Source organism: Haematobia irritans, chromosome 4 (genome assembly GCF_050003625.1).
Source record: "Haematobia irritans isolate KBUSLIRL chromosome 4, ASM5000362v1, whole genome shotgun sequence".
NCBI classification, from domain to species: Eukaryota; Metazoa; Arthropoda; class Insecta; order Diptera; family Muscidae; genus Haematobia; species Haematobia irritans.
Window position 1 is genome coordinate 89,272,298 of NC_134400.1, and position 25,168 is coordinate 89,297,465.

A 25,168-nucleotide genomic window follows, 5' to 3' on the forward strand; every position below is an offset into this window, starting at 1 on the left:
TTAGAGGCTCCGCAAGCCAAATCGGGGGATCGGTTTATATGGGGTCTATATATAATTATGGACCGATGTGGACCAATTTTTGCATGGTTGTTAGAGACCATATACTAACACCATGTACCAAATTTCAGCCGGATCGGATGAAATTTGCTTCTCTTAGAGGCCTCGCAAGCCAAATTTGGGGGTCCGTTTATATGGGGGCTATACGTAAAAGTGGACCGATATGGCCCATTTGCAATACCATCCGACCTACGTCAATAACAACTACTTGTGCCAAGTTTCAAGTCGATAGCTTGTTTCGTTCGGAAGTTAGCGTGATTTCAACAGACGGACGGATGGACGGACGGACGGACATGCTCAGACCGACTCAGAATTTCCCCACGACCCAGAATATATATACTTTATGGGGTCTTAGATCAATATTTCGATGTGTTACGAACGGAATGACAAAGTTAATATACCCCCCTCCTATGGTGGAGGGTATAAAAAGAGGAAGCACGCTCAAAATAAACCCAGCCAACTGCACTTAAATCGATGATTTGACAGTGGCATAGGAAAAGAGATATATTTGTACGAATTTATTTCGGCATAAGTCGGCTATCATGCAAAACCTCTTTTCGGAAGGTTCAAGTGTGGTTCATTGTTAGGTTTAAAGAATTGTCTGAATTTATTCTGATAATTGGTTAATATGTTAGTTTTGCTGCAAGTAGAGGATGCTGATGAGGAATGTGGTAATTCCGAAATCGGATGAATTTCGTTCCTCCAATAGGCTCCGGAGGTCAAATCTGCACGGATGAAAAAGACTGTTTTTCATATGTTTGGCTATAAACATTATATGTTTGGAACACAAATTTTTAAACACAATATTTTTGAGTGCAAGCATATTATGTTCATAAACTAGCATAACATGTTTGGGACATATATGTTAATATGTTAGAACATATTATGTTTGGGACATAAAATGTTTGTAAATATAATATGCTTGGATGCAAACATATATTAATTTAGAAATAGCCTATAAACATATATGTGTTTAGTAGCTTGGAGCGCTATTTAACAGGGAGCGATATTGAATTAAGTTGGTGGTTGTTGCTTGTTATTACAAAATTAACATTTTATTTTTCCTTGGGCAATTGATCAGCTACTTCTTTGATCCTTACAAACTGTGTGGTCCGCTGTTCGAATCCCCGTCCGACAAAAGGTAAAATTAAAATAAAAAAATCATAAAATTGAATAATTTCTTCTACAATGTTTGTATTACAGAAAAAGGTGCTAAGAACTAACAAATCTCGTGGAAGTGAGAAAGATGTCGGGGAATATACAATTTGTTTGTTTGAGACTCTAATCCCCAACAGTGAGGCGTGGTGCACACAGACCCCGGGGAATAAAGAATATATAGATTTCTACACTGATGGCTCCAAATTGGATGGACAAGTGGGTTTCGGAGTATATTCTAATGATTTGGAACTTCAAATAGCGAAAAGATTACCTAATCACTGTAGTGTTTTTCCGGCTGAAATATTAGCAATAAGAGAGGTGGCGAATTGGCTGAGAAGTAATGTTCCAACAAATATTGGCATTAATATATACTCAGACAGTCAACCTGCAATAAAATCCTTGGACTCTGTGTTCCTCAACTCGAAAACGGCCATCGATTGCCGCAAATCTCTCAATGAGATGGCTGAGCAGTACAATATTCACCTAATATGGGTGCCTGGCCATAGGAACATACCGGGGAACTGCGAAGCCGATGAGTTGGCAAGGCTAGGGACTACCTTACATATTCCAGGGGAACTAGAATTTGTTGGTATGCCCCTAGCTACCTGCAAGCTCATGCTGCGTGAGAAGGCTGTTATGATGGCAAATGTTCGATGGGAGAATTGCAAGAGTTGTAACGACACCAAGCAAATATGGCCCCATTTCAACTTAAACCGCACACTAGATATGCTAATGTTCTCGAGACGTCAGATATCACTCCTGATATCTGCTATAACGGGTCGCTGCCAGATAGGAGATTTTGCAAAAACTATTGGCGCGAAGTATAATGACTATTGTATGAGCTGTCATCATGCGGAGGAAAAAGAATCAATTAAACACCTCTTGTGTGAGTGTCCTGTATTTTGTGTAAAGCGCAAGCAACTTTTAGGAGCATATAGCTTCAGATTACTGGCGGATCTGGAAAACGTTAACTTAAGCAGTCTGCTAATGTTTTTGGAACAATCTGGTTGGTTCAACAAAGAAAAATAATCAAGAAGGTTCAGCGGTTAAAACTAGAAGTGCCCATATGTAATAGGTACTTTTAGTTAATGTGGTATCACAATGGACTGAATAGTCTAAGTGAGCCTGAATCTTAATCGGGCTGCCACTTTAACCTAACCTAATATACAATTGGGCAGAAACAAAATTTTGAGCATTCAGGACGAAAACCTATGTTGTTAGCACCTATATTACCTGTTTATTTTTATAATTCGTTATGATTGTAAATATATAAATAAATAAATAAAAGAAGACAAATAAATAATAAAAGAAGACAACATTATTAAGAAGACAACATTATTGAATTTGGATGCAAAAATACAAAATGTTTGGAACTTAGACTACCCAAACATATATTGTTTAGACCAATATGCTTTCAAACATATCATATATTGGTAGAGATCAAACATATAAATGTTTGGGCAATACCCAAAAATGTATATGCTTGAAGCAAAATATGTTTGGGAGTATATGTTACAGAAGCGATTCTTTGTGAGGGTGTGGGGATCGGTTTATATGGGGGCTATATATAATTATGGACCGATATGATCCAATTTTTACATGGTTGCTAGAGACCATATACTAACATTACGTACCAAATTTCAAACATATCGGATGAAATTTGCTCCTCCAAGAGGCTCCGGAAGTCAAATCTGGGAAACGTTTTATATGGGGGCTATACGTAAACGTGGTCCGATATGGCCCATTTTCAATACCGTCCGACGTACATCAATAACAAATAATTGTGCCTAGTTTGAAGTCTATAGCTTGTTTCGTTCGGAAGTTTGTGTGATTTCCAAAGACTGACGGACATGCTTAGATCGACTCAGAATTTCACCACAACATAGAATATCTATACTTTATGGGGTCTTAGGCCAATATTTCGATGTGTTACAAACGGAATGACTAAGTTAATATACCCCCATCCTATGGTGGAGGATATAAAAAAATTGAAATGGTCTACAATGAGAAAAATTTTCAAAAATATATTTAGAATAAAACAAATCATATATTCGCAAAATTTGTTTTTTGATTTTTTTTTCAAAATGAAATGAGGAAAAAAATAAAAAAAATGAAAAATGACCTATACGGAGAAAATATTTTTCAGAAATATACTTTGAATAAAACATTGGTATTTAAAATATGCAGCTTTAGCAAGTTAAATAAACGAATTCTCCGAATCCATTGTTGAAGAATTTATTTTTTAGTAGGATCGATGCTAACTATATACGCTCATTGTTTTGTCTACCGGCATGTCTATACTTTTCACCATATATGGATTTTTTTTGTGGATTTAACACTTTCAATCATAAAAAAAAAAACAAAATAAAAATAAAATATATGGTTTATTCTTCTCTTTAAAAAGGATGTCACAAATTACCATCATTTAACAACGCATAACAATCATTTGCCGTAGGTTTTGTGTCATTGCACATAGTGAACCATGCTTTTGGATGTGCATGCAGACATTCTAAGATTGAAAAAAAAAAAACAAAAATGAAATGGACAAAATTCATATTCAATTCAAAACCATAGCCATTTATCCATTCATTCATTCACCCGTTTACAGATTCTTCATTCATTCAATATTCCATCCATTTTGTTTAAATAACTGACAGTTATGAACTGCAGTCAGTCTAAATGAATTCTATAATCATCGTTTTATACCATCATCACATGCCAGCAGCAATCACAAGTAGCAGCAGTAGCGACAGCAGCAGCAGCAGTAGCAGTAGGAGACAGACCCAGTGACAGTTTCGGAAGCTGTTGTTGTAACACCAAAATGCCACCAAATTGAAGTCGGAAGACTACAGATAGGTCTCGTTAAATGCAATACCATTAAATAGATAACCACTAAGTTTGGATATGGGTCTTTGTTTCGATATAGCTCACCAAGGGTCCGATCGTATCACTCTTAACGAAATGTTACTAAAATTTTCTGAAATATTTGTGGCTAAAAATGAAACCCCCATTTTCCACATTAGGAATAACAAAATAAACTTAACATACTAGAAATCTCCGGCAAGATCCTGAAAGCTGAGGATATGAGAGAGCCTTCCCTCCGTCCCGACTCTTTTGAATGTGTGTTTTTCGTATTAATGCCACCAAGTCCTAGAAATATTCTAGGAATACATGGCAAGTTCTTGAACGCATAATAGGGAAATTTTTAAATCAAGACAGGGAGGAGGGGGTGGCCTCCTCCATAACTGGCAGAAAAGGCTTTGTAATGTTAATGAAATTTGTCATTAAAACTGAGCCAACGTCATGAACTTTTTCATAAATACGATGAACTTTTTCATGAATACGATGAACTTTTTCGTTACTGTTATGCATTTTTGAACATTTTCATTGTTTGAATGGAACATTTTCATCGCTGTGTGTAGAACGAACATTTTCGTAACATTTTCAAATTTTAGATTTGTTATAGATAAGAAAAAATCGCGAGGTCTATGCCAGACGAACACAACACCAGTGTCTTTTCCCCACATTGATTGAAATGATTATTTATTTTTGTATTTAAATACTTGTTTTATTATTTTAAAGTCTCATTAAACTAAGCATATGCTATGACTACAATGTACTTTTCTATTTTTAATTTTATTTTTTTAAACTATTAGGTATTTAGAAAATTTTAATTTGAAGAAAAAAAAATAGAAACTGCAATATTTAAAATGAATAATGTAATATGAATAATAAGTAAAAATTAGTATTTTATATATTCGTAATTAATTGCATTTTGAAATAGTCCTAAAATGTAAAAAAAAATATATATTTGAACGTAACTAAATACGGAGACTAATAGCAAACACATTAGAAAAAGTAAATGTGTGGACGTCACACTAAATATTGAACTTAATTCTCATAACATTTAATTGAGTTTAATTTAAATAAAAATTTTAAATTTTATATTGATTATTTAATATTACTTTTTTTTTAATTTCAATTTTTTTTTTAATTTATTTTATTTTCATTTTAATTATTTCTTTATTTAATTTTTATATTTAAATCATTTACTTTAGAAATTAATTTTACAAATTTAATTTAATTTGTCTAACATTAGTATTAAGTAAATGATTTAAATTTATTTAAATGTAAACCTAATTTAATTTATTTTAGTTTTTTTCTGAATTTGAATTATATTTATTTTGTTTCGATTTAAGTTTGAAATTAGTTTAATTAAATTTATATTTAAATAACTTTAATTTAATTGAGTTTAATTTAAATAAAAATTTTAAATTTAATATTGATTATTTAATATTACTTTTTAATTTATTTTTTTTTAATTTGGTTTAATTTATTTTATTTTCATTTTAATTAATTTATTATTTTATTTTTATATTTAAATCATTTATTTTAGAAATTAGTTTTACAAATTTAATTTATCTAACAGTACTATTAAGTAAATGATTTAAATTTATTTAAATTTAAACCTAATTTAATTTATTTTAGTTTTTTTCTGAACATGAATTACATTTATTTTATTTCGATTTAAGTTTAAAATTAATTTAATTGATTTTATATTTAACTGACTTCAACTTTAATTGAGTTTAATTTAAATACAAATTTTAAATTAAATATTACTTTTCAATTTAATTTTTTTTTAATTTGGTTTAATTTATTTTATTTTCATTTTAATTCTTTCATTAGTTTATTTTTATATTTAAATCATTTACTTTAGAAATTAGTTTTACAAATTTAATTTAATTCATCTAACAATACTATTAAGTAAATGATTTAAATGTATTTAAATGTAAACCTAATTTAATTTATTTTAGTTTTTTTCTGAATTTGAATTATATTTATTTTGTTTCGATTTAAGTTTGAAATTAGTTTAATTAAATTTATGTTTAAATAACTTTAATTTAATTGAGTTTAATTTAAATACAAATTTTAAATTAAATATTACTTTTTAATTTAATATTTTTTTAATTTGGTTTAATTTATTTTATTTTCATTTTAATTCTTTCATTAGTTTATTTTTATATTTAAATCATTTACTTTAGAAATTAATTTTACAAATTTAATTTAATGGATCTAACAGTACTATTAAGTAAATGATTTAAATTTATTTAAATTTAAACCTAATTTAATTTATTTTAGTTTTTTTCTGAATATGAATTACATTTATTTTATTTCGATTTAAGTTTAATTTTAATTTAATTGATTTATATTTAACTAGATTTAATTTAATTTAATTGATTTTCATTTAAATTATTTTATTTTTAATCATTTTTTATATTTTTTAAATTAAATTTACTTAAATTTAAACTTCATTTTAATTAATTAAATTTATTTTATTTAAATTTGAATTGCAATTTAATTTCTTTAAATTTAAGTTTAACCATCATTTAATTTTATTTATTGTAATTTATTTTCATTTATATTTATATTTTATTTATTTTTATTTTAAATTGCTTTCCCTTACTTTACTGGTAGTAAAAGTAGTAAATGAACGAAATGTACGGTTAAATTAAACGAGACCGGAATAGTAGTACACATGGTAATAATTTCAAATAAAAAAACAACCGGAGTACTGAATAATATTTGTTCAAACCTATCTACTACTTGTACTAGAATAATTTATCGGGTAACTTTTAATTAATTTAATTTAGTATTTTATCAAAAAAAAAAAAAACATATGAAACATTTTGTCCTTAAACCTAAAGTTCTTATATAGACGATAAATAAACGTGATGCCCGTAAAACTGTACTCAAACTTATACTGTTAGTCGAGGCTACATCGATATTGAAAAGATTAGAGGCCATTTGATTGTACTATGAGATTCCGTTTGTTTTTGGTCTGAAATTGAAAGTGAAGAATTTGTATTTTAAAAATCGGTGTAATTCAGAAAAAAACGAGAAGCTTAAATGGATGTTTGAACTCACAATAGAAGGCTTTTTGTGGTTATAAAACAAACTGGACAACTTTTATCATAAAAATATTGTACTATGGTTTTTTCTTCTAAACAATTTTTTTTTTAATTCTGTTTATTTGCAATCTATTTTTCTAATACAAAAATTTTGTTCGCGAAAAATTTAAACGATCTGCGTTGGTGTAAAATTTCTTCTGGGAGGAAAGAATTTTTTTGTTTGCTTGTCATTTTACACAATTACACTAATAGAAAAAAATACTTTTCAAAATCGTGAACGGACGGTAACAAAATGAAACGGAAACGTTCACAAAAAATCAAAGCTCAGTCGGTGCTGCAATGTGCCTAGGCAACTTTTTACGCGTATGGAGCAGACAATCCAGGTTCTGGTTACGGTAGCGCAAGCATTTTTAGATTTATTCATTTGAAAATGCTTAATTTGTAATGTAACTTTAGTGTAAAAATAAAAAAGGTGTAAATTAGTATGCATTACAATGTTACTGTGCAGGATTTTAAAAAAAATGCGCAAAAACTTTTCACATTTTTTAGTATTTCAGAAAATTTTATAAAAAAAAAATACGATAATAAAACAATTATGGATCTTTATAGCTTAAAATTTAAATCATGTATGCCTGATTATAATGTCGTAACCATTACATTTTCACTGTCATCGTCTGTTTTCCGTATGACGTAGGCGTCATTCACTTTTATGAACGGATCGTTTCTAATCGGACAGGCCGTTCATGATTTTTTATGGGTGCACAAAAGATGAAAAAACAGAACGCTGAAGCGCTTTCACGAAACGAACAAATTTTTAAATAAATTATTAAAATAAAAGATTTGATTACCATATGAGCAAGATCTAAATCTTTAGCTGGAACGTTAGTTTTTTGCGGGTGTGTTGTTAGATCATGAGCAAATGAATTTGCAAAACTTTTACTAAAGAACATTTACGAACCGATTTTATTTCTCACTCACGCTGACGCCCGACATATTTCATTTAGGCCCATTCACGCACATTTGAAATCTCGCGGAATCAATACCTAGATTGTTGAAGTAAATACAAAATCTTTGGAATTGAATAAGCTTGGTTTTCAGTGCAGACAAATAGCAAGGCAGAGGGACATAATTAGATTGTCTCAGAATTTGAAAGTATCCCAAAAGTTCCACAAAAAGTTTCACTCGCGTTACATGGTGCATACTTACATTAAGAAAAACGATGATACGAAAATGCAAAAGTACACAAGGTAATAGAAGTATTCGGAGTGTAGGACAGGGCACATCTGTAACTTTAACGTGATTTAATTTGCAAAAAAAAGTAATTAAAAAGTTACACAACCAACATGACAAAATAGAAAAAACAATATGGCCTTACGATATTATGGCACAAAAGTATCACCGCTGAAAAATACTGATACAATGGAAACACTGGCTAAATATTCTATAAAAAAAATTAGAAAATGAGCAATTGATTCACAATAAAAGTTTAACTTGAAAGACTCAAGGAGTTGCTTCGCTTGCACGAATGTGGGCAGTTACCGAATTTTGGTTTCTCCAGTGAGAAGACATTCCAAGTTGGTTTACTATAGTTTACTTGCCAATGAGGTCCACAGAAAACTTACACCTTCCAGTGGCCATCAGAAATCAAGCGCTGTCGATGATATCGGGGGGAAGCGCGGTAACGACCGATGGACGTTCAGCGCTCAAATTCATAGACCATGGAGTCAAATAAATGCCTAACGGCATTGAAGCCCTTGGTAGATGAACAGACCATTCCATTCCAACAGCACACAGTACCATCATACTCAACACGCGGAACTACGAATGGCTTGAAAAGAAATCTCTTTACTTCTTTCTTCTGCTTAATGGCCACCAGAATTTTCAGATCTCAATCATTGGGTTTTTTGAAGAGTTAGATTGTCCCACCATCCCAAGACGGCGCTGGATATGGGTCAAAATGCTGCAGAGCCACTTTCGTGCAGCATGTGAGGGCTTTGTCGCAAGTTGGAAGGCCTAAGTTTCGAGTCAAAGTTAGCCAATTCGAACAATTCTAAACTGATTCTACAATTTGATGTTATTTCCGACATTTGTTTTTGAAAAATAATATTAAAAAAATATATATAAGAAAGCTTTACTTTGTATCAGCCACCCTGTAGCCACTTAGGAAAAAATCGTTTTGTAAGTGTTTTTTTTTTCAAATCCGAAATACGAAAGCCGCCTCACATCTGAAGAACTAAAGCTTAAATAGATAACTTCCGTGCTATGTAATATTCATTTTTTATATAAAAAATTGTAGTAATATTGAGCCAAAGTTAATTTTTCATATCTACAACGAAACATATTCCTTAAAACAATGAATAATTTCGTTAATAGTATGAATCGTTCCCTTGTTAAACAGAAAATGCGTTAAAATAACGAAAAAATTCATTATATTAACGTGTTTGTTTCAATGGCTCAAATTTAGTGACCGATTTCATAATGAAGCTTTTTCTATACCAGAGAACTGCAACGACGCTCGGTAAACAAAAAACGAGTGTGGCACTTAAGTGTGATTGCACCAGGGATGGAAAATACAATTTTTAAGAAAGTACAAAAAAGGTATGTTTTGAGCGGAAAGGTATTTTTTACGAAATTTCAACAAAAAGTTCACTGGAAGATTATTGTCAAGAGCTCCGATAGACTGAATTTTAAAGAAAATAAAATTTTGACAAAATTTTCTATAGAAATAAAATTTTGCAAATTTTTCTCTATAGAAATAAAATTTTGCAAAATTTTTTCTTTGGAAGTAGAATTTTGCAAAAATTTCTTATAGAAATAAAATTTTTACAAAATTTTCAATTGAAACAAAATTTTTACAAAATTTTCAATTGAAATAAAATTTTGACAAAATTTTCTATACAAATAAAATTTTGCAAAAATTCTATATAGAAATAAAATTTTGACAACATTTTCTACCGAAATAAAAAATCGATAATATAGAATCGCATTCTTTTTTCGACTAAAACATTCTTGAAGTTTAATAAAATCCTGTTTTTGACTATGTCTTTTACAAAATCGAGATTTTCTTCCCACATGAACATGTCTGTTTTGCCATATTTGTAAAAGACTATTAGCAAATAAGGTTGATAAAGACTTTCTCAAAATATTAAAATATTTTGTCAAAGCTATTGTACCATAAATCTGATATCGACTCCAAAGGTACTACACAAAAGGTACTAAATCATTTGCAGGGGTACTACGGTACTGACCGGGGTGAAAAAGTATTGAAAAAAGTACTATAGTACTGCATTTTCCATCCCAGGATTGCACTCAACAACAACAATTACCAGCATTTGGCATTAGCTCAAGAGAATTGAGAGAGTACGTACTAAGAGAATACCAAAATGCTGAGATATGGGTAACCAATTTGCAGAAATGCCAACTGCCGAAGGGCAAAAAGCATTAAAAATATATTATAAATTTTAATATACCACCTTTCACCACAAAAACTACTAAAGCCCGTTAAAATTCAATGCTCTACTAAACAAACAAAAAAAACTTCCAACTTATGTTTTTTTAATTTCACGCAGTTCTAATTTGTTTCTCAACCTCTATTTTCTGAACCATATCTAATACAAAATTTGTATAAATAGTTCTTATTGATAAGAAAGTTAACTGGAACAAACCTGGAATGGTTCAAAAGTTATTGAAAATGCAAAATTTTGCGTTTTGCGAATTTGTAAACCAGAACATGGGGGTATGAACCTCTATTGTAATGTCTTTCAAATTTCACAATAATTTTTTCAGACGAGAAAAGCATTTTTCGACATTAAATTTGAAAATATTAATATTTGGAGGGAGTCTATTTCTTATTTCAGTTATAAGTGATTTGTGAATTTAATACAAACGTTTTTAATGACATATTTATCAAGTTCAGAAATTCGTCACTCGTCCTTTGACATTTCTAAAGAATACCCTAAAATATTGATTAAAAAAGAATCAATAGCACCTTCATAACAATAAAATTCTCTAGTTGGCAATATAGTTGAGTTTCTTAAGCTTTTGAAAGTCGAATCCGAATTTTTGTGTGAGAAGATATCGCCAATTAAACTTAGTACTGTTCAACGTGGAAAAAGCAACAAAAGCACTAAATGAAAATGCCAAAAAGCACCAAGTTGGTGGTTTTTTTGAAAAGGCACTAAAAAGGCAATTTGGTGGTTTTTGGAAATCAAAAAGCACTAAATTTGGTGCTAAAAGCACCAAATTGGCATCACTGCCATTTTGTGTGATTGCTTTACTACGGTGTTTTCGAGAGACCAACACTCATACTAACAAACACCGACAGTCGTCGGTTGCATTGGATATTGGCGGTTGAAATTTTTTTACCAATTGGTGATTTAAGATTGCAAATATTGGTGTTTACTAAATACACTGGTCGGTTGCGGTAGATCGCAGGCGTTCTCCGGTGTGTACTACTTTCTGGTCGAAAAGAATATTTTCATAGTTTTTTTTTAACGACATTTTGTTTGCTGGGTTATTTATATTTATACGAGCTATTCAATATTCCATGGAATTGTAATCTCTGAACCCGAAGTCTATCTGTACTAACCATACATTTTCATCAGCATCACCATCATAATCATCATGATCAGCACTATCATCCATTTCGAAATATTGCTGCATTACACAAAACACGTACAATTTGTGCAGACACAAGAGATTTTTGCTTATTATTTAATTTACAACAATAAAAGTACCCGTGAATGGGTGAACATTGTTACACTAGGTAATTTTTCCAATTTCAATTTCAATCAGTCCGACAGCAGTCAAGCAGACCATGATAATCATATATTTTGTCAACTTCCCATATGGAAGTGAAATGTAAGGACAGTAGTCCATGAGAACCTAAAATAAAACGAAATAAACGAGTTCCTAGTAGAATTTCCCCTTCCCTGGCACCTTTTGCTGAAAGTGGTAACTTCAGCAAAAGGTGCCTGCAAATTCCCAAAAAAATGCAGATTTTTTACCATGCCTAGGCCTCTATTATGGCAAGATGACTTACAATTGCTTAGTTTAGATGATGAATCTTTCCATAGGGGAAGAAGAATACCAAAATATTATAACACCATTGAAGAATACAGTAGTCAAAATGAAATATGTTATAAGAGAATAATGAATGGACGAAAATAAATAAAAAAATGCAAAATACCAAGGCAAAAAAGGTTACTGAACTTTTCATGTCAAAGATGTTTGCATTCCTTGTTTCCTTGCGCTGCGTTCTTCTTATCGTTTTGTATGAGATTTCAAGTTTACCATGGCATTAAGACGCAAACGGGAGAAACGAACCAAGTGTACAAAAATCCAAAGTTCTTCCCTTCAACTGAATCCGTAGAGTAATGAAAACAAAACAAACCGAAAAGAAACACCTGCCCCATACACATTCACACACACATACTCACACACAAACACACCCATACGTAGATCCTTATAAACAAACAAACTTGAAGTAGAGATTCCATTTATGTCCTTAATATGAGTAAGAATAAGAGTGTGTTGGTGCGTATGTGTGTGTCCGTATTTTGAGTGTAAAGTTTACCTGCTGCCATGCTACAATGAAATGTCATGTTTTAATTGGTTTTGTTGTTATTCTTCCCGCTTCTGTCAGTTTTTTTTTTGTATTATTGTACATCTTTTCTTGGTTTATATTTTATTTTTATTTCTGTTCTGTTTTCTTTTTTTGTAAAATATCACTTGAAAAAAAGCAGAAAAAATTATAGTAGAGGAAATTTAATACATACTTGTTTGGCTTTGGGTTCCTGCAAAGACAATGAAAGAAACAAAAGAAAAATAAATTATTAAAAATTTGGCCACATTAAATTAAACATAGCATAAATATAGAAATTTGCTTTATAATATTGACAGATACACTGAAAAAAAACAACAAATTGGCTTAATAAAAAAGGCTACACAAAGCTTTCCTTACTATAAAGATCAGTTTAATTAAAAACATGTATATATGGCCGTAAGTTCGGCCAGGCCGAATCTTATGTACCCTTCACCATGGATTGCATAGAAACTTGTACTAAAGACTGTCATCCACAATCGAATTACTTGGGTTGCGCTAAACAATAAAAGGCCGATTAAATTCGTACATAATTCCGTTTGACAAAAATTTTCTATAGAAATAAAATTTTTACAAAATTGTTTATAGAAATAAAATCTGGACAAAATTTTGTATAATAATTTTCTATAGAAATAAAATTTTGACCAAATTTTCTAAAGAAATAAAATTTTGTGAAAATTTTCTATAGAAATAAAATTTTGGTAGATTATTTTTGGGGATCGGCTATATAAAACTATAGACCCATATAGACCAACTTTGGCATGGTTGATAGCGCCCAAATACTAGCGCAATGTACCAAATTTCACCACGTACCAAATTTCAACCGGATCGGGTGAATTTTGCTCTTCCAAGGGGCTCCGAAGGTCAAATCTGGGGATCGGTTTATATGAGGGCTACATATAACTATGGACCGATATGGACCAATTCCTGCATGGTTGTTAGAGACCATATACTAACACCACGTACCAAATTTCTACCGGATCGGATGAAATTTGCTTCTCTTAGAGGCTCCGAAAGCCAAATCTGGGGATCGGTTTATATGGGGGCTATACATAATTATGGACCGGTATAGACCAATTTTTGCATTGTTGTTAGAGACCATATACTAACACCACATAACAAATTTCAGTCGGATCGGGTGAATTTTGCTCTTCTAAGGGGCTTCGAAGGTCAAATCTGGAGATCGGTTTATATGGGGGCTATATAACATATAATTATGGACCGATGTGGACCAATTTTTGCATGTTTGGTAAATACCATATTCTAATAACATGTATCAAATTTCAGGCGGATTGGATGAAAGTTGATTCTCTTAGAGGCTCCGCAAGCCAAATCTGGGGATCGGTTTATATGGGGGCTATATAACATAGCTTTCTCCCGATTTACACTCATATGACCACAGAGGCCTATTTTTTGCTCCGATTTAGTTGAAATTTTGCACAGGGAGTAGAATTAGCATTGTAGCTATGCGTGCCAAATTTGGTTGAAATCGGTTCAGATTGAGATATAGCTCCCATATATAGCTTTCGCCCGATTTACTCTCATATGACCACAGAGGCCAATTTTCAACTCCAAATTAGTTGAAATTTTGCACAGGGAGTAGAATTAGCATTGTAGCTATGCGTGCCAAATTTGGTTGAAATCGGTTCGGATTTAGATGTAGCTCCCATATATATGTTTTTCTGATTTCGACAAAAATGATCAAAATACCAACATTTTCCTTGTAAAATCGCCCCTGCTTAGTCGAAAAGTTGTAAAAGTGACTCTAATTTTCCGAAACTTCTAATACATATATATCGAGCGATAAATCATAAATAAACTTTTGCGAAGTTTCCTTAAAATTGCTTCCGATTTAAATGTTTCCCATATTTTTTTTATTAACGTTGTGTTCCACCCTAGAGCATTAGCCGACTTAAATTTTGAGTCTATAGATTTTGTAGAAGTCTATCAAATTCTGTCCAGATCGAGTGATATTTAAATGTATGTATTTGGGACAAACCTTTATATTTAGCCCCCAACACATTTGACGGATGTGATATGGTATCGAACATTAGATCTACAAAGTGGTGCAGGGTATAATATAGTCGGCCCCGCCCGACTTCCCTTACTTGTTTTTTAATAAAAATACTAATTGTCTTTTTAAAGTCGGAAGGGGAAGTGGAACTAAACTAAGGTACCGCATTTTGTCAGTATCGGCAAAAATTGATCTCATTAAATTTGCTTCATCTCAGAAACTATTTACTAATATCACATATTTCTGAAAACTAACTACATTTACTTTGTTGGTGCTCCAAAAATACTTTTTGTGTACGTCAGTTCCCATTTCTTCATTTTCTCCTCATTTTATTATTACAAGCTAAAAAAATTGCAATTATATAATAAACCGTTTTTGTGACATGAAATTTTAAGTAATTCAGAAAAATTCTATTTTTTTTTTTAATTTTCAAATTTGAAATTGCAACAACCAAAACCGCCTATATTTTATTTTCATTTTTGGCACAATTTTATGTATTAAGATAATCTTTCGATATGTCGACGAAATGTCATTATCCATGTCCCACTATATCACCCTTCTTCTGATCTGACCCCTGCACAACATAATAATGTTTCAGAAAATTGTTAGATTTTCCACCTTAATAAGAATATTAAAACATTTTCCCATTTATTATTATAGACCCAAAAAAAATCGAATAAATTAAAGTGGAATGTGATCCTACTATCATCCATTTTCCCATATATTTGGATTTTCTAAGCCACATCTTCACTTTGCTATGATGAGACCAGGCTTCTTAACCACAACCGTATATTTAGTTATGCTCATCAACACACTTAATAACACTGATAACTCAATATAGCATCCTTTATCCTTCTACTAAATTGCTGGAGTTTCTTTCGAAGGCAAACTTGTGGAGTGCATAATCCAATGGCAGCCACCAACAAGTATGGCTATTATGGTCCCTACAACGAAACATGAAATTCAAGTCAGTACTCAGAGTACTACTGAGTACGAGAAATACATCTATATTGAGATACATACGATGTACATAGTACATCTACTTTAAATGTATTATCCTAGATGAAGAGAAAACAATAAGCTTCAGCATCACCACATGGTTGTCATAAAGGAATGGTACGGAATGGTTCCTTTGGAAAGGGGGAGAGGAAGGATAATATCGTTTTTACTACGATGCATGGCTACTACTACAATGGCCATGTGCAACGGTAACGAACAAAAGCACCAAGAGTACACTACTCCCGTAGAATCGTAGAATCTCTAAAACCCCTCTCTCCCACTCTCTCTCATGTGTCTCTCCTACATACAACCTATGTGAGAATAGAAACGCATGAGTGAAGGTTGGATGCACGTCTAACGATTTTTGCGTTACGATTAACTAACAGCTCATGTATGCTGAACACACACACACACTCATATTTGTAGATGTGTACTATTATACAAATACTTCAGCTTATCCTTTACATTTCTATATGCAAACATATGAACAAGAAAACGAAAAAAATATTATGAAAATATCCTGATGATGTTTATTGTCAGTATTCATATGGCATGGATGAATTCCAGGATGAATGCTTCGTTGGCATGGTCTTCTACTATACACATACATATGCACATTATTTCTGTTGCCAAGAATCATGAAGAAACATGAGCTTTTGTGAAACTGTGTCTGTGTGTATGTGTGTGTTTATTTCGTCAGTGAAAGAATATTAAGTGCATTGCTCCTTCAAACTGTCGTTCGTGACATACTGCACTCTCTACCGGTAGCATACTCTTCCCATGTATCCCATGCAAGTGTCCTTAAAGAATACAACAAAAATCATGGTATGGCATGGGATATGAGTAAAAAACCAAACGAAATGAAAATAAAAACCTGAAGTAGCATTTTATGCATCCACAGCTACTGCTTTTTTTCTAACATTTTCTGATAAATTATTTTTCTTTTTGAATGTAGTTTAATTTAGGTTTTACACTGTTAGAAAATGCTTCGTAATATTACGAAATTTGTCATAAAAAATTAAGCCAACGAAGTAATAACATAAATGCAATGAAATGTTTCGTTAATGTATTTTCTATAAAGTAATGTTTCATACATTTTATGAATAGTTCCTATTTAATTTTTTTCATTATGTCGTTCTATCAATTTTTATGAAATTTTCTTTGACAAAAAATTTGAACCATGAATAGAGGTAATTTGTCGAGGCTGTAGTGGCCGTTTAGCCTTATGATCACAGACGGAATATATATCACCCATAATACACACAACAATTTTTTTCCGATTCAATCACGAAATAAATTGATCAAATTAACGTTTTAACTTTTTAAAAATACTTAATTAAAAAATTAATTGATTTCAGAGCAAAATTCAATTAAATCTTAATTGATGTAATTGAAAATGTAATTGGTGTTGATTGCAAAACCCAATAAATTTTTAAATTAAATTAAAACGTAACTGGCTTAATGTTTTTAGTTTGATGGTTTCAAATAAATTTTTAATTAAATATTAAAAAAAAATCCAGTTTAATTAGAACATTAAAAATTTTCAATTATGGACTTAATTGGCATAATGATGATGATGGTATCATTGCCGTGATTGAAAATTTTTCAATTAAAAACAAGTATATGCGTCCGTAAGATCGGCCTAGAAACTACTACTAAATTACTTTGGCTGTGCAAACACTTGTCGATGGGAAGATTTGTTTTAAACTTCTTAACATCGTCCATATTTTACGTTAGTCCATATGGAGTATATGTTAGACAAAAACAAATATATACGGCCGTAAGTTCGGCCAGGCCGAATCTCATGTACCCTCCACCATGGATTGCGTAGAAACTTCTACGAAAGACTGTCATCCACAAATTTCAACTAACATGGTTGTTAAATATCATATGCTACCACCACGTACCAAATTTCAAATAGATCGGAGGAATTTTGCTTCTCCAAAAGTCACCGGAGGTCAAATCTGGGGATCGGTTTATATGGGAGCTATATATTATTATGGACTGATAGGAACCAATTCCTGCATGGTTGTTGGACACCCTATACTAACATCACGTACCAAATTTCAACCGAATGGGAAGAATTTTGCTCTACCAAGGTGCTCAGGAGGTCAAATCTGGGGATCGGTTTATATGGGGCCTATATATAATTATGGACCGATATCGACCAATTTTTGCATGGGTGTTTGAGGCCATATATTTACATCACGTACCAAATTTCAACTGAATCAGATGAATTTTGGTCTTCTAAGAGGCTCCGGAGGTCAAATCTGGTGATCGGTTTATATGAGGGCTATATATAATTATGGACCGATGTGGACCAATTTTTGCATGGTTGTTAGAGACCATATACTAACACCATGTACCAAATTTCAGCCGGATCGGATGAAATTTGCTTCTCTTAGAGGCCTCGCAAGCCAAATTTGGAGATCCGTTTATATGGGGGCTATACGTAAAAGTGGACCGATATGGCCCATTTGCAATACCATCCGACCTACATCAATAACAACTACTTTTGCCAAGTTTCAAGTCGATAGCTTGTTTCGTTCGGAAGTTAGCGTGATTTCAACAGACGGACGGACGGACGGACATGCTCAGATCGACTCAGAATTTCACCACGACCCAGAATATATATACTTTATGGGGTCTTAGAGCAATATTTCGATGTGTTACAAACGGAATGACAAAGTTAATATACCCCCCATCCTATGGTGGATGGTATAAAAATCAAATTAAAAACCTATGTAATTCAGTTCTTGATCGATATATAGAAGGGAGTCTGTAAATAATTACGACCAGATATGAACCAAGTTTTACGCGGTAATTAGAGACCCACAAATGAAATATGGGGGTCGGTTTATATGGGAGCTATATATAATTAAGAACCGATATGGATGGAATTTGCTCCTCCAAGAGTTCATAATTTTTGAAAAAAAAAATTTTGATGTATATGGTATGTACAATTTTTTCAAAAATTGATCCATTTCGCTCCATAATTACATATAGACACCACGTATCAAATTTCAACGGGATCGATTGAAATTTGCTTCTCCAAGAGGATCCGCAAGCAAAATCTGGTGGTCGGTGTATAGGGGGTATATCCTATTTGCAATACCATCCGATCTACATCAATAACAACTATTTGTGCCAAGTTTCAAGTCGAAAGCTAGTTTCGTTGGGAAGTTAGCGTGATTTCAACAGACGGACGGATATCACTAGATCAACTAAGAATTTCACCACGACCCAGAATAAGATATATTTATACTTTAAGGTAAGTACTATGTTCGCTTTTCGCGTTGAAATTTTCGTGATTACTTTATTAAAACAGTTCAATATAAAGCAAACAAATTAACTCAATTGATGCGTAGTTTCTTGTTCCTCTAGATATCGGCAAGACTTCTGCAACCGAACATAGTACCTACCCTTATGGGGTCTTAGACCAATATATCGATGTGTTAAAAACGGAATGACAAAGTTAATATACCCCCGATCCTATGATGGAGTGTATAATTAATTATAATTAATGAATTAATTTTGTGAGTGAAACAAAAAAATATAAATATTTTTCTGATAAATAACAATAATTTCCTAATTTATGTTATTAAAAACCCAATATAAGTAATAAATATTATATAAAATAAATAGTTATTAATAAATAATTGTTAAATAAATATTTGATTGCATCAAGTAAAAAATTAACAGAGTTTACCACCACAATTAATTGAAATTTTAATTGAACTAATTAAAAAATATTAATGTGTCGAAGAAATCAATTAATTGGGTATTTAAGTACATTTTAAACTTTTAATTAATTCTGCAATTTATATTATCATTTTCATGATTCAAGCAATTTTTAATTAAAACAATTAATTGGATGATTTAATTTCGTGATTGATTAAAAAAAAAAACAATTCTGTGTATTTCGAATTTCTAGTACGCTAATACGATTTTATTTGGCACAATTAATGTTTTAATTGAAATAGCTTCAATTATGGAAATGATAATATCAATCAAAGAATTCAATCAAGTTCATTTGAATATTGAATTGAGTTGAATATTCTAAATAAAAAAGAGATTTATGGAAAACAATTTCCTCTCATCGCAGTGTACAGCCGGGACATTTACTCTCTCAATAAAAGAGAGCAGGGCTATGTCTTATTCCAACCAATGTTGCTTTTAAATATACAGTGAAACCTCTCAAACTTGGTCACTCTGAAATCCTTGGACTATTGAGTTCCTTATCTCGAAACAGCCATATACGGTCGCAAATCTCTCAATGAAATGGCTGAACGGCACATTATTCGAGTATTTTTTCGAAAAATTGGCATTTTTACCATTGAATTAAATTTCTTCAAAAGAGAAATATTTTGTTTTAATTTTTTGATGCTGCCACCTAAAATTGAATTTAAATTAACTAAGTGTTCGTTTTCTTTTTTGGCTTTTTCAAAATTTCTTGGACAAAAATCTTTTTCTTTTATCAAAGTTTTAAATTACTTTTATTGATTTAATTTTTCAAAATTTTTTTATTCCAATAAATTAAGCAACAAAAAAAAATAATAAACGATCAATTAGGTGATATCGCCTTAATTTTAAATAATTGTTATTTAAATATATGTGAGCAATAAGCTTTACGTAAAACGCCTCAGTTATTTTTTTTTTTAACTACTTAGTCAGACATTTGATTAGCTGTGCTACGCTATGTGTTTAGCATAGTTGCTGATGCTTTTATGATTGCAACAAAGAGCACATTTTAATCGTCAAAAGACCCACCCAGATTTTGGACCGACAAAGGGATCGCAGCGTTATGACCATGCAGCGTGAACAGGTACACGGGAGTATGGAATATTGTTGGAATTTCCTGTGTCCTTTTTGGTTAATAAGCAAGGTTTTATTGTGGCTGCGACACAAAGAATTATACGATGATTTGTTGTTGTTGGCATTTTCTTTTTTCTTGCATGCATTTGTTTGTCGCTGTTGTTGTTGCTTTATATGCTATTATCCTTACAAATGCATACAACCACTCTATAGCATATACACACACACACACACTCGGGTAGAGACTCTGAGTTACAGATATCAAAAACAGAAAGTGGAACACTCAAAGGGAGAGAGAGAGACGAGCGTCGTCTGTTTGGCTGGATTCATTGCTGATGTTTTATTGCATTTTCACATCTGCTCTGAGCTCGATTTGGCCATGGTGTGTGGTAGAGACCATGGACGTGATTTTTAAGCTGCTGCATTTGTCGATGGATGGTCTGTTAACATGAATTTTTACCAATTCTTTAATTGGATGCACTAGCAACACAAAGAGACATAGAGAGTGAAAGAGAGAGAGTGTGCAAATGCGCGAAAAACATTGTTTTTTTGCGATTGTCTTTGCCAATGTGTATTTTATTTTTCCCCAGATTTATAATTTGATTATCACGTCTTTCACATCTGCATTTGCATGTGGAAGCATCCTATGCTGTCCAAGGATTTGGAGAGCAGTCCCTATATAAATATCTGCGATATTTACCATGAAACTCCATAATGCCTGTGGATATTTTGTTGGTCTCAAATGAAGATGAAGCTGCTCTTCAATATTTATGCGCTGGCCTATTGTGCAATTGTCATTGCCATTGTTGTTTGTATTTTGCACCTGTGTCAATTAATTTTTAATTACAACAAACTATTACACAGTAATGCATCCATCGATGGGTAAAATCATAAATACAACAATAAATTCATACAGGCATTTGCAAATGAAAATGAACTATGTGATGTAGCAATAAATCAGGATTTCCCAAATCGATTTTAAAATGACTTAATTGAGCCAGATGAGTAAATGGAAGTTAAACTAATTTAGAAATTAAATTAAATGACATCGAATACTTTTCTCGACTCTTTATGGCTGGAGACTTCAACTCACGGGCGATTGAGTGATGAATGAGAATTACAGACCCAAGAGAAAGGAAGATTCTTCATATGCTCGCACGGATACATCTCTTTCCGACTGCAAGGCGAAGTTGCTACATGAGAAACTCGCGAGAAACTGGCGAAACGCCAACAAGCTCAAATGCATTAAACTCAGAACTAGACAGGCGCTCGGTAGAGAATCTCTACAGACGAGACGCAAGGCAAATTTCAATCATACGATATCAACAATAAAGGCCTGCTGCAATAAGGCCATGACAAATAAGAAGCATAACACTGGGCGCAAGTCGGTATACTGGTGGAATACCGGCACCGATGAATGCAGACGTAATTGTATAAATACCAGGAGGAAATACACCAAGGCAAAGGGCAGACGCAATATATACATCCTAGAGTCCATATTCCACATACCGAAATACTTGAGGAGCATATTGAAAGACAATCTCAAGGACCGAGTTTTGATATACAATGCAGGACCTAAGAAGAATGAATGTGACCTCAGGTGCCGCATAAGCCTCAATCCTTGGACCAGATCTCTGGAACGCAAAATACGACGAGATACGGAAGATACCCATGCCAAATGATACATTTTTGTTGTTGGCTACGCTGATGACATAGCCGCTGTGATAAAAGAGAGAAATACTGAAGAGGCTCAACGCAAACTTCACCAGTCCATGATACACCCGAAAGACTGCTCAGACACGCATGGCTTACAATTAGCCATGCAAAAGACCGAACTGCTACTACTAACGCATCTGCCTCTAGAAATTGAGAAGTACATAGACGACATGGTAATCCCAACAAAGCAGTCAATCAAGTACTTGGGACTGTGGCTGGACTCTAAATTAACGTACTCCAAGTAGTTTGAGTGCGTAACGGAGTAAGCTGCCACGATAACGTCACGACTGAGCAGGCTAATGCAAACTTAAGAGGCCCTCTTCCAAGAAGAAGTAGGATTCTCATGGATATGAAATCTGGGCGTCGACCCTACAGAGACGGACAAGAGCGAAAAAGCTGATTTCAGTACATATAACGGCTAGGAGAATTACTTCAGCCTACCACACGGTATCGGGGGAAGCAGCATTAGTGATATCAGGAGCGATTTATTAGACCTTCAGGCGATTGAGCGACAAAAGGGTTTCGAGGCAAACCACACGGCGCGACGGTCATGATACTGAACATTTGAAAAGAGACCAGAGATAGATGGCAGGAACGATGGAGGAACAAGACAAAGGGCAGATGGTCAAAGCCCCATAACATGGAGTTATGGCGAGAGAGAAGATATGTGTAAGTAACGTATTACATGACTCAGATGCTCTTTGGTCACGGATACTTTCGAAAGTATCGGCATCGTATGGGGAAATGCAGCTGTATCTACCAAGAAGAAAAATTCGCGGATGAAGCCAACATACACTCTCTAAATGTAGCCGGTGGGCAGAACGACGGACAGTGGTAGAAAATGAAATTGGACAAATATAATACAGAAGATGGTCCAGAGTGAGAAGGACTGCAAGAACAGGTAAAAAATTTACATGGACACTACGGCATGAGTAATATAAGCTTGAATCTCGATGAGGACTAGGATCACGGACCAAGTGGGATTCACAAAAATCTCTTTAAGCCAAAAATTCAGCATCTCAGCAAATTCAGAGCTTTTTATTTAAATTAAGGAGAATTACTATTTTAAAATATGTATATTTTAATAGAACTTTCTTTAATTTTTAAGAAATTTGTTCTCAATAAACCATATAAACCATTAGCTTTAAAATATGAATCACAGTATCGGAGATGGTACACTAATCCATATCTAGTACGAAAACAAGTAACTGCTGACACTTTGAAGTTCGCAGTAATGTATGACATCTAATCGGAGGTACCTTCAATGAGAAACACTGCCCTAAGTAATCCCTACGATTTTGGATAAATCCTTTCCATTAAAGAGCTACTTCACCTGGCAGTTTTATTACCTTCCCATGACCTATAGCAATGTGTACTGTGTGTGTGTTGAAGGCTTACACACGTTCCACCTGATGACAGGATAAACATGATGCATATTTGCGACCAGAAACATCACCAAAGCATGTATGTGCAGGGTCTGTTCTGCATTCGGTTGTCCTAGAGATTTTAATCATTTGAAGTGTGCATTGAACACGTTTTGTGGGTGAATAAACAAATTTAATTTATAATATTTATTTAAATATGAAGAGTATAACGCCTGTTATGCTAAATTTCAATTTTACGCATTTCAATTAAACAAAAAAAAAACACATTGTAATGCTTTATTACATACGAAATATTGTTCATCCCATCGTAATGCATTATTTGTTAATTTAAATTTTTTTCTGGGGTCAATGAATGATGCATTCCACAATACGATCTAAATTTTTATGCCATAGGTTCTTAATTGAAAAAGAGGCTTTTGTCATCGAATTGTACAATTTTATTTTTAATTTTTATTTTTATACTCTATTCTATGCTGGTGCTTTGACCTCAATTCCTTAGCGATTGCAACACTCATTGTGTCCTGTCGTCCTGCACACTTTATGTCATTAACCTTTTTTTTCAGAGAGTGGAATCAATCTGAAAGGCAATTGCTTCCACTCCATTCATAACGTAAACATTTCACAAACCATAAGGAACCAATCAAAAGACACCAAAAGGCAAAACATCTGCAATTCACGTTTGACTTTAAACACAACAACTAAGAAAACGCGAAATAAGGCCAAATAACCCTTTTGAGTTGCCAGCATATTGAATAACGATCAATGTAAAGGCCATAAATAAAATGGGGAAAAATAACCGATAAACGATGGCTTAAATTGTGAAATGAAGCGTATACAGGGTAGTGACGACTAACAAAAGAGAAAAAGAAAAAAAAAACACAACGTGGCAATCAATGATCCATAAAGGAAGGAACTACTATGGCAACAGCAATTGATGGAAAGGGGAGAGAATATAAAATTGCCAATTTTTTTTTTTGTTGACATAATTTACAAAATTTTGTTTGTTGTAAGCGAAAAAGTATGGTAAGTAAAGTAGAACAATTTTCTAAAATGGAAAAAGGATATTCGAAGAGATCTTAACTTCTTAGGAGCCATGGTATAGTTTATTGTTATGGAATAATCTTCAATCTAATATAAGGAACCAATTTATTTTGGCAGCTAAAGTGCGACAAATAGAATACTATATGGTATTAAATTCATCGGTTATTTTACTTTATATTTTCATAGCAAACTCTCTTGGATGTGAAAATAAGTGACATTTTAAGGTCGTTACTAACTAGCTTTCAGTACCGAGCTCTGAGAAACACTTCAGTACGCCGCACAGTATCAGAGGAAGTCGCGTCAGTAATAGCAGCAACGATCCTAATAAACCTCCAGGGGATTGAGCGACATAAGGTTTTCGAGGCTAGACAACAAGGCTCGACGGACTTGATACCGCACATTTCACAAGAGACCAGAGATAAACGACAAGAACGATGGAGAAACGAGACAAAAGGAGATGGACACACCGACT

At 32.8% G+C, this 25,168-nt stretch overlaps 1 protein-coding gene across 2 annotated transcripts in view; it reads right to left on the reverse strand.

The window, feature by feature from the left end:
* The window catches only part of Tet (Ten-Eleven Translocation (TET) family protein), a 372,036-nt gene that overhangs the window by 329,728 nt on the left and 17,140 nt on the right, over window positions 1-25,168 (reverse strand). For both annotated transcript variants that reach the window (XM_075307683.1, XM_075307682.1), the window contains exon 3: window positions 12,902-12,919. In XM_075307683.1, the coding sequence (XP_075163798.1) occupies window positions 12,902-12,919 (18 nt within the window). The remainder of the gene's footprint in view (window positions 1-12,901; window positions 12,920-25,168) is intronic.